Raw genomic sequence first — 12,076 nt, forward strand, 5'->3', positions numbered from 1 at the left:
TCCCCTCGTGAACCTGTGCCGGCTATGATCAATGACTGCATTGTCTCTCAAGTGTTTTTCAATAGCTCCCAGGATAACCTTCTCCATAATTTTACCGGGCACTGAAGTGAGACTGACAGGCCTGTAATTACCAGGGCCTTCCTTCTTACCCTTCTTGAAAAATGGGACAACATTTGCCAGCTTCCAGTCGACTGGGACCTCTCCAGACTCCCAAGACCATTGAAAAATAATGGAGAAAGGTCCCGCAAAAACATCAGCCAGCTATGTGGAACTAATAGCAGAATCCAGGCCCTGACAACATTTTGGATGTACTTGCATCAGTATTGTTTGACAACAAGGAACATATTGCCACATTTCCACTTATCTGTAGAAGTGTAAAATCTACACAAAAACAACACCGTTCCACATTTCCACAAATTTCACTTAGAAAGACCTTGCATAAGAGATCTGACAGATGAGGTTTGGTGAATCCAGCTACAGTGATTTAAAAAATATTGCCACCTCTCCTTTCTATTGTATTTTTCTTCTGGAGTTGCTCTGGTTGTTCCCTCCTCTTTTAGGTCTGAAAAAACACAACAGATGGCTCAACCACTTGCACTCACAACCCAACACAAAAGTTTAAACTACTGTGGAGTTACCAACTGCAGCGATTAAGGTGGCAAACACATTTGCTTCTGTTGCCTCTTTGCCAGAGGAACAGAGCAGAACATCCTACACTTGCAGCTTTTTGCTTCAGTGGACGTGTTTCAGAGCACCAAAGGTGCCCACACTTACTCGACAGAACAGCGTTTGTTAATGATGTACTAATTTAACAAATGGCCGCTGGTCCTTGCTGAGAGATTAGCTGCAGCTCTTCCTGAATTGATGTGAATGGTATGCAGCACTCTGCACTTGACGAGTAAGCTGGTCTGTGAATGAAATCCCCTGCCACTACGAAACTAAACCATAAGCTTGGCAGTTAATGAAGTGGGCTGTAAGTGGGTCAAAGCAGGCCAAAGGCTGCCTGACGAGAAACACATCTGCCCATTTAAGCAGATGGAAGAGAAAATGCAGTTACTGTCCTTATGCATTCTAGACCCCTAGAATTGGTACAGTTCTTTCAGCTCCACTATTTTTTAGTTCTCTTCTTCAAAACATAGCCAGAACTACTGGGTATTAACTTGAAGTGAAGATAGTTAGCAATAGACTAGTTCTGATCAGCTTAAAGCTTTATTCTCACACACGACATTTACTTTAATTCAGAGACTTGAAAAAGAAGTTAAAAGCACTTATTCCACTCTTCCAACAGATGTTTTACTGTATGACAACAAGTTATTAAAATGAGGCTCTAAAAAAGGTTGCCTGATGCTGGGAAACGGTTACTATTTTAATACTCCTGTTGATAATATGTCAACAGAAGCTGAGTTTTTAAGCAAGTAAAACAGACAGCCAAAAAAAAAATTTCTTCTGAACGGTAAAAATTATGCTTTGTTTATTCCACTTATCAGACCAGTGATTTTGCTAGCAGTTTGGATGTTGTGAACTTAAATACACTAAACATGGGGGTTTTGGTGGGGGTTTTTTTTGGGGTGGGGGGGCACGAGGAGTGTGTGTGTGTGTGTGTTTTGTTCTGTGCTCACATGCCATTGCTCCAAAGAAAATCATGTAGCTGGAAGAAAATGTGTGCTATATAGAATTTTTGTTTCTTGGAAAAATATATTCCTTATTTACTGAGGTGTACAGAAATTGTCATTTAAGAACTATAGCACTGTTACTCTTGCCCTCAGCTATCGCCATATATTCTTTTTGAACAGAAGATAACAAGGTGTACAGCTGAAATAAAAGGAGATTGGGGTTCTGCATTTGGAAATTTAGCTGGATTCTGTAAATCCTTCCTCCCTAATTCAACCGTCAGAATAGTATGTTTTCCATAGTCACAGCTACTCCACAGTAATCAGGTTCCTACAAGAATCCAGAATTCTGAACAGTCATTGAGACACAAGGTCTTTATTCTTCATCCACAAGATCACTGAACAAGTAATTCCTCTAATACTAAAATATTTATTTTTCTAAGAAACGCTTTGCCTTCTACCTGGTCTAAACATAAACTACTACTAAGTAATAGCAGGATTTGTAGATGAAGATGGCAAACACGGAAGCTGAAAAGAACCAAAATCTCAGGTCTTTGTCCTATAAAAGTGCATAAACTATCAGGAGAATCCAAGTATTTTCAAATGTCTGAAACAAAAGGATTGGGTTTTAATTATGGACAAGGAAGTCAAGTCTGGCTTACACCTAGCTGCACTAAGAAGGAAAGAATTTCCAAAGAAATCAGGACACAGAAACAAGAGTAATATATACAACATTTTTAGAACTGATCTTGTGACCCTATGAGTCCCTAAAAGTTGATAAAAGCTAGGAAGGATAACAGTTTTGGACAAAGGATTCTAACTTTGTAATTTTTGTATTAATAGTATGTCAAGTGTGGCCTTCCTGAAGAGGATGAGCAGTCGATACTTCCTTATGATGTACGATTTAAAAAATTCTTATTTCTCCAAGCATGGAATAGATAACTAGAGTTTAGCAGTCATTTTATACTGCAAGCTTATAAAAATATATAGTTTTAGAGGCGTTCTTATAGACATTTACTCCTCCAGCCTTCACCATATAACTACAATATTATGGGCAGAATATCTGCTGCTAATTCTAAAATGTTTTGGCTCCCACCCACTAAGCAGCCCTCAAGAACACATTTTATTAAGTCAGCAAAATCAAAATACACTAGCGTGCAGGAGTGACAGAGTATGAAATAAAATATTAAATTCAGGTCTTTACTCCTGAGAATACCCTGACATAGTTTAACTAATACACTGACTGTCAAATCAGCTACCTAGTTTGCATACCTAACACCTGTTAAGATAAGGGAAACCTGTACCCCACAGGAGATGAAAAAGACCCAGGGCTTGCTTTGAGAACGGAACAGATTACTAGCACTGAGGGGCCTCCATGACTTCACAGCAGCAGACCCACAGTGCGCCATCTGCTCAGATGCAAATTGACAATGGCAAGTGATCCTCGTTAACAACAGCCCCGGAAGATCCGTTACAGCCAATGAACAAACTGTAAAAAGCAAGAGCTAATGCACTGCTAAGATTTTTCAGAGTTGTGAAACAAAATATGCAGGTACCCCGATATATACGTAGCCTGATATTTCACAACAGCCTTTTCTTTTTTGCTTAGTGCCACTAATCCCTACGCAAGGCACAGGTATTCTCCCAAGTCCATACTGCTATTGTGAAGAGAAAGAAATCGTTAATAATATATACAGGAAAGCTTACTATTAACATCTGAAATAAGCACTTACCAGGAATGAACACATCGCAGTATTACAAAAACAGGACTTACCTGTAGTACCCCATGATGCATACCTGGTTAGCTTTATTGTTTTCCTGAATTCATTAGTAATTGGAGCTTTGTAGCCTCCTTTCCTCAATAAGGAATCTATGGTTTGAATGTGGTCCCATCCTGTTGAATTTACAGTAGTAAAAATTAGTGAGAAATATAGCAATAAGATGTTGCAAAAAATACAGTACAGTATGTAGTGCTATTGATAATGAAAGTGCTCTGCTGAAGTTCTGTGTAAAACATAGAACATTCTTCCCTACTTAAGAGCAGTTGAAGGAAATAGGACGTATAGGATTTCTTTACACACAAAGTTCGCTCTACAAACAACAGACATTTTTATCTCCTAGTTGAAATATTTTAAAAGTGGACCCACTATATCCAGGTGTCCTAGATTGGGGCTGAGCTACAAAATTAAACTTTTCTGAAACGTTCAGGTATGATCATGTATCACAATCACTTTACATGTTATAAATGGCTATGACAGTATGAAAAGTTAAATTTCTGTATAAAAAAATTAAAAGAATTATTAGTTGAACATGTGCAGAGAACTTCAGAGATTAGATATCTTCATAAATATCACAGCTTTACAGTGGTATGTCTAATTTCAGAACTACTACATTATAGGTGTCTGGGTAATAAAAGCGATGGATTAAAAATACAGATTCATTACTATTCTCAATAAAATCTTCAAGCTATTCAACACTCCTATTTACTGATTTAAAAAAGCCTGATATTTTAAGTAGCTGTTAGACATGTTATTTCCAAAAGATGCAATTAGATCAGTCACATTATTACATTTTAAAAAAAAAAAAAAAAAAAAAGGGTAGTTTGGGTCTCTCAAAAAATACAAATGGGTAGTTTTGGGTACTTTCAAGAGTCAGATTGCAATGCATGGTCTACTAAAACTATTTAGAAATTTAAACACCCCCACCCCCCAATTCCTGAATTTAGAAAAAGCTTGTTAAGTGATCACCAAAGGTCTCGACAAAAAAAACACTTCTCCAACTAGCCAACCTTATATTACAAAAGCAAAAAAATTGTCTTGGAAAGCCTCTAACTTTTAAGTGACTACTTGGAAACAGAATTATCAATTAAAGATGATCCTCAGTAAAGGTTTCATCCTATTCCTTAGCAGAGCAACTCAAATATAAAAATGCAAAAAAAAAAAAAAAAAGCAGCCATGCAAAATGTAAAAGGTTGAGACACACTGTCAAGCTTGGGAAAAAAACCAAACCCATAGTGAGTAGTCACAGTCAGCTGCTTAGTCCAAAAGATTACTGTTCAACAAAATCTGCTACAGTTTTTTTAATTCACAAACTTAGGTCTGTGCCTCTATTAAAAGGGACTTCAACATTATTTTGGACTTTCACATTGAAGTAATTCACTTCCATCCATCAAAAAACCCAGGAAGCCAGTGTTTATAAAAGGAATTAAGTACTAGCAGAAAATACCCAACTGAAAAAAGGAAAACTTGATCATTGCAAATTTAGGAATAAATCAGCTGTCAAGAGAATTGACCAGACATCCCATCACTTAACAGAGTTTTTGCATGTCACTAATATCACAGCATAACAACTATACGAAAATTGGCAGCTTTTAACAACTGTAAAGCTGGTTGACAGCACTGTACCACCCCTCCATATTTTATTTTCCTACAGCTACGCTGCATTTATGACTTGTTTAAAAAACAGCTACAGTTTACTGAATCCCTATAAGGGGACGGATACAGGCATGTAATTGGCATTTTATATAAGAGTCTTCTTACAATTAAATATTGCTCCATCATCTGACATCAGTGCAAGGTCAAATATTGCATTTTAGATTTGTATGTATGTTTAAATTCTTCACCAGATCATATGAAATAAAGTGCAACAATGACCTTGCTCCTTTGCAACCTCCGGTAAGTAGGTGGCGGTGCGTTTTGATCCTTTTTCATTGATGAATTCTATTCTAATGCCATGTACACCCACCTGCAAGAAATTGGCAGCTTTATTAGTGCATTAAAAGAAAAAAAGATACAAGAGATTTCTAACATGATAAAACCCAAAATGTGAACCTTTCAGTGGTTAATACCATTTGGCAAAGAGTTTCAAGAGGTGGTACTGAAGTGAATGTAATCTTTTTGAAAGGTGTTCACCTTGTAGCCTTGCAAGGTCAGTAGCAGCACAAATATGGACCTCGGCTCCCCACCACGGAGCTTCATTTCTGGCCTGAAGGAAAGCCAGCCGAGATGCAAAAGTCATTCTGCCTCTGGGTTTACTGTCTTCCTCTGACACTGTCAGCAATGTTGTTGCTGATAAAATCACCTGGTCGCCAGGTATAATCTGCAGGCAACCAAACAGCTGGCAAATCTAACGATGCTTCAATTAAGAGCATTGATTTTGTTCAAAGTAACAACTGAACAGTGAAAGATTTGTCACACTACGAACTCGAGCCTGGAGCCTTCAAAATTTCTGCTGATGTATGATGAGGAAAAGGAGATATTCCAAAGCATTCAGCTTCAAACTCCTATTTCCATGCTACTAAGTACTCTAATATGACAAAATGCCAGTATGGAAACCAAAATTACTAATACCAAGGAGTTAGACGTATATAAAGTTGAACTGCCCCCAAAAAAAAAAAAAAAAAAAAAAAAAAAAGGCTAGGCACCTTTCCAGGGCATTGTTTAAGCACCCCTGTTTTCAAGGTACAATAAATCTGTTGAGAGTACCTGCACTTGGATCAGGCATGCCATAAAAGATATTCCATTGCCAGTAAGTTTTCAGTTGCTTTTGAGTTCTGTGCGTAAACACAAAGCATTAGTAGATGGACATTTTTATTTTCATGCCCAGATAACTAAGATGTTATTTCCATTTAAATCCAAAGTTCCCAACATTGTATGTAGAAATGAATAGTTTATGTTTGAAAGAGTATCATGTTGTTTGGTATGGCACTTCTTTTCGGACACAAAATTAATCGAAAAATGCTGTAACAGTTTTTCCAGTGACAACCTATTTTACTGTAACTGCAAGACAGTCAAAAACAAATAAGGAATATTTACAAAGCTCTACCGCTTGTTCAATTAACATATTTGCTTATATTAAGACTTTATTTTTTAATCTTTATATATGATATAAGCATTGGGAAACGGGAGGAAGAGTCTCTTGTGGCTGGCCATGGCCTCAACAATTTTTCCCCATGAACATAACATTTCTTAAATAGGAAAAATTACTTTGAGACTAATGAATTTAATTCACTGCAAATTTTAATGTGATACTTCATTACCAAACACTCCTAAACCTAACTTTCATAACATGGATATAGAATCACTAGAGAGATCAAATCTGTATACTCGGATGATGTAATTATGAACCCAAAGGACCTGAAAGTAAAATGAAACAGTGTTAGAAGCTGAAATGAGCCTACCGAGTTTATTCCAAGAACAGAGTAAGTTTTTGCAGCTGGTGATTTTGTAACTGTCGATATTCAATTGTCTAAGCACTAAGATCAAGTATTTTCATTTTTTGCACACCTTCAAATCCTGCAGAATATTAGATTCTAAATTCTACACAACTGTTTTGCATAATAGTGATCATGTAGTATTAATGAGAAACTAACCAGAAGCACTAGTGATGTATTAAATATGATGCAACATTCAAGCAGTAGGTAATTGCATTGCACTGGATGTTTCCCATTAACCATTTTAATGGGCTTTTAGGCACATGTCTGTAGAAGAAAAAGATGTAGAGCAAAATGAATAAGTGAACACAACTGCACCCACAATTCCTCTGGTTGGGAAAATTTCATAGCATTCTGTGAAGCATGAATTCCAGCTGCGTAGCTAAGCAGTACTCTTAGTCCAGTACAAATGGCTTTTCATTGTTTAGCTCCAGTTAATCAAAAACAGGCCTGAGTTAAATAAATGGAAGCCACACACAAGCAAAATAAGAATGATCCACACTAAGATGGGCATGGGCACAGTTAGGCATTTATTTTGACTTCCTCAGGAGACCAATGTTCCTGCATTGATGAAAACTTCTGCGAAATTTCCCAAAATATTCCTCTCTAAGATGGGAGGTAAGGGGTACGTACATGTTTGGAAGGCATTAACTGGACTGTAACTGGCTTGCCTACCAGGCTCAGCACAGAACTTTACACAAAGCCTATGGCATGCTTCTCAAACTAAAAATACTGATAGACTACAGGCACGTTTTTGTAGAATAACAACATCTGTCTGTGCAGTTCAGAAAAACAATCAATCTTCTTCTGCAGATGGAGTTTAAGTTCTGTCTTGTCTACTACCATTTATTAGGGAAATGGCTACATACAGGTATCCTTCTGAGCTGCAAAAAGACGACACAATTGCCCTATCAGCCTCCCAAATGAATAGGAGTCTATTTAGGCTGTTACTATTGGGAGAGGAAAGGCAACAATCTAATCTCCTCCAATGGAAATAGTTCTTATAGGGGTTTAGAACATGAAATACTGTATACTATGTATCCAATACTTGTGGATATAAACTTTTTGGCCCACTGTGTAAGTGGCCAGAGGCTACCTAAAACTAGGTCCAGTGACAATATTAATTAAAAAATACAGACCTTTCAGTAAAGCTAAGGATTGCATTAAACTACATTTTTTATTTTACTTCTGAAGTGACCTCAACAGAACTTCAGACTTTGTTGTGTATTTATACACATTCATACTCATTTATAAGCATTCTTTTTTTAATGAATCTTTTGTTTACATACACCCCAGGATGGGGGAAAACACACACACACCCCATTTATTGTTTTGCCAAGCGCTTCTGGCACTTGCTAGATTATTGCCTGTAATCCCTCTCTCTCTGTATCTATCTCAGATGGGCTAAGAAAAAATTGTTCCAAAACCCACCCCAAACCCGAAGTTCAAGCAACTCTCATGTTCGACTGTTCTGACTCAAAGTTCCAAACCAGTTTACAAATCCATTCTTCTTGTACTGACGCTCCAACCATACTGAGAGGAAGAAATAGCATTATTTTTGTTAGACTACCAACATGGAATTTGTATAACGATCTAAAACATCAAGCCTTGTTGAAATTTAAGCTTCTAGTCCACCGTGGAGTAAATTATCATCAAATAATCATTCTGTTCAGTTTGTATCTACTACACTGAAATTTGCATGCAATTAGCACTAATTAGTTTAAGATTAATTAATTGTAAACATTTTTTCAGAAAGACATTAAAGCAGGTAACAAAGAACCTGTTACAAAGAACCCACATGTAACACCCCAGAGCTGGAGTAGTGCAACGCCTCCTTGGTGTTAGAAACAAGTGTCTGCCTGTAAGTTCACTCACTGTTTGCTGTTCTCCTCCACTCAGGACTAGAAACACGGCTCGATGTACGCTCCTTACTGCCAGCACGCCAGTTCAACTGCGAGCAACTCTGCCTGCCTGCCTCTCAGCTCTATCCGTACCAGCATTCACGTAGCCACATGATGAACCAGATCAGGCCGTTCGGGGTTATGACTAATCCTTCTACTGACTTACGGTTTGTCAGCTCAATCTTTGAACAGCAGCAAGCTGTAAACATTGTCAAACAAAAAAGCTGGCCTTTAACTTGCACAGTATTCCTTATGATACCACATAACATAGTAACTTTCCCCTTTATTTACCTAACTAGTACTATGGAAATAGCTGTATACAAACTTGTCTGGAAATGGAACGCTTCAGGTTAAGCAACTATTGCTACTTATTAGAAGCTGACCCCACTTTTTATTAGCTGAATGCTACAGCTTTTTAGCCCCACGTTTGTAGCAAATATGCTGGCTTCTTTCTGATCATCTTTAGTAGGGCTTAAATATTACATTCCGATTTAACAACAGAGGCAAAAGACTACTCAGGAGATACGCTCTCTGCTTCATGACAAGCATTCTTTTTTTAATGAATCATTTATTTACCTACATGGAATCACTGAATATCATCCAAAGAGAATAAAATATTGAGATCAAGACTCCTTCTTCTCTGTTCTAAGGAAGATAAGCTGCAAAGTTGCTGGTGCCGCTGCACTTGCAGGAAGGAAAGAATTTCCACAACTCTTAAATGTACTAACTTTGTCAACAATGAAAAGCCACCTTTCAGTCAACATTATTGGCTACAACTATTTAAGCTAATATTTAAACCAGTGTACACAGGCTAAAGGCCTTTTGTATCAACACAGCAAGCATGTACAATTCTGCAGATTTTACTTTACTGAAGAACAGCAACTTCAGGGCAAAGATCTCTTTCAAGGTATTTTAAGGAAGAGACGCTGGTCAATTCTAGTTATTTATTACCCTGTTGGAATTACAATAATGTTTTCCAAAAAGTTTCTTATTATAATTACATACAATCATAATGTTTTATGACGTTTTAATAAAAAAATGGGGAGAGGGTCTGAATTAGCAAGACAGGCTTTACCTTCTAGCAAAACCCCCCACAGATTCTTAATTAAATTAATGAGAAAATAAATTTAAAAGGTGTTCATTTGCTGTAACATGACATAGAGAGGGAATGAGTAGAGGCACTTTGCTTTTCTCTTCTGTATTTCTAGGGAAAAAAAGCATGCAGGGGATACATTAAATCATTCGCCATTGTAATGTTCCTTGCAGCCATACCCTCTCAAGGGGGCAAAGCCTGTAGCACCAAAGCTGGAATTGGAAAACCTACAACATGCTCACACCTTATATATGCCACTTCTGGGATCTGAATCCACTCACAGGACCTTCTGAGTGTAGGCTTATTTGCTCAAATTGCAGACTTAAAAGCGTCACAAACCAAACAGAAGTTCTTTCTAAAGGACGCAAAGCCATGATACTTCACAGCAATCTATTCACACTCTTCTACTTTCCTTCTTTTGGGGTGCTGCTAACTACATACACAGTTCCCAGCGCAACATGAGATATAAGTTATCTGCATTAAGAATCAACAGCAAAATTGGAGGCATCCTGAGGCAGGAATTCAAATTTGTGCAGGAAAGAAAAGACTTGGTAGAATGACAGATCAAAAAGATAAGCTCAAGGAGAATGGAAATATGGATAAAGCTGAGTTTATGTGGGGAAGGAACGACTGCTGTCAATATCAGTGTTTAAAAATAATTGGCCTTTATGACTTGTCTCCCGAGTAGTCCTTTGATATCCGATTTTTAACGAAAGAGCAGTACTATCAAAAAAACCCCACATATCTTAAGGGTTTCTCATGTTGCCCATTTCTTTGAGACAGAAAGGCTGTGAAACTCCACCCCAGCAGCAACTGGACCACAGCAATAACTCATGGGTTCCATCTAGCAGGAATGAAGAAAGAGTTCATACGCTCCCAGTGTTCATTTCAAAGCCCTACATCTGTTCAACTACTAAAGTGCACTGCAACTCATATAAAGTCACATGCAAGTAAGAATGCTAAATTAATTTTAGGAAGCATCCTCATGAATCATGGCATTGAAGTGGTCCTTCAAAGGTCTGCACTTTCTCCTAGTTACTTTTATAAAAGGTGAAAATGGCAGCAATTTGAAAAAATCATATGGGAGCTAATAGCAGTCAATTCATGCCTATCTCCTGTTTACTTTGTTGAAGTTTCTGCTGCAAGAGGATCTCACATTGCTTTTTACAACTGAAATATCAATTTATTCAGTTTGGGAAGATAATTCACTTATCAGAGAAAAGAAGATCTATCACTCTGCTTCAGGATATAGGAGACACTCCTGAGCCATGTCTTCAAATGATTTTGTCTCTAAGCCACCGGAGCACTGTGAGTTGTCTGAATTGGCAATTTTGAAATATTGTGACCTCTGTCAGCAAACTGCTGAATTGGCTCCCACAAGATCATCAGTAGCATACCTACAGAAGTAAGGTCTCCTAACCAGGCTGACGTTTTTCAGGATGATCTGGAAATTAGCATTATACGAGATGAAAGATGCAGAATCTCTCTTCACGTCATACTCTAGACATCCTGAAATGTCTTTTTGCCATTAATATTGCACAACTGCAGCTCCCTTAAAAGAAATATGGATGACATAAGCTATCTCACTGACAGGGGCACAAACAGCAGTGAATCATTCTTTTAAGGACTAACAATTACAAATTTTATCTTTCTGATATTTATACACCCCCCCGCCCCTTTTGCATGGAAAGCTTATGGATCATCCACAACTATGATACAATCACTTGAGAAGCAAGTTTAACTTGGAAGAAAAAAGAAAAAACCCCAACCATATCATGGAACCTACTTTGTGACCATTTCTCAGAACTCCTAGGAATTTGCTACAGGTTTCAAAAACCTATCATTAAAAAACCTTAAATGAAATAGGAGAGAGCAACTAAGCAAATGGATAACACAAGACCTGTTATATTTTTGACCCCTCCATTCTTCCCTCCTACGTCAGGGCTTTCCAATAAGAAAAGTCGTGAGAATCCATAAAATCAGTCAGAACTCAGCAAGACTAAAGTTCGGCATTAAGCTTGTTTACAATGTTGTTAAAGTCTCAAGGATTCTGCAACAAGATATAGAAAGGGCATAGAAAATAAAAGCCTCCTTTGTTTCATACAAGTATTAAAGTTATGAATCAGAAGTCTCCCAAGGAACAAAGTTAAAACCAGTCTTTCCAAGGGAGAGTGGATTTTTCAACTCAGGCTTTGGTTTCAGCTTCTCTTTAAGGATGAATATTTTGGTCATCTTAGAAGTTTATTATTGAGAAAATAAT

General features: G+C 37.5%; 1 protein-coding gene across 2 annotated transcripts in view; it reads right to left on the reverse strand.

Moving 5' to 3' along the window:
* AMMECR1 (AMMECR nuclear protein 1) overlaps window positions 1-12,076 on the reverse strand; it is a 105,101-nt gene that overhangs the window by 1,949 nt on the left and 91,076 nt on the right. For both annotated transcript variants that reach the window (XM_050901513.1, XM_050901514.1), the window contains 2 exons: window positions 5,264-5,354; window positions 3,408-3,504 (listed from right to left, as the gene is read on the reverse strand). In XM_050901513.1, coding sequence (XP_050757470.1) covers window positions 3,408-3,504; window positions 5,264-5,354 — 188 coding nt within the window. The remainder of the gene's footprint in view (window positions 1-3,407; window positions 3,505-5,263; window positions 5,355-12,076) is intronic.

This window comes from Gymnogyps californianus, chromosome 9 (genome assembly GCF_018139145.2).
Source record: "Gymnogyps californianus isolate 813 chromosome 9, ASM1813914v2, whole genome shotgun sequence".
NCBI classification, from domain to species: Eukaryota; Metazoa; Chordata; class Aves; order Accipitriformes; family Cathartidae; genus Gymnogyps; species Gymnogyps californianus.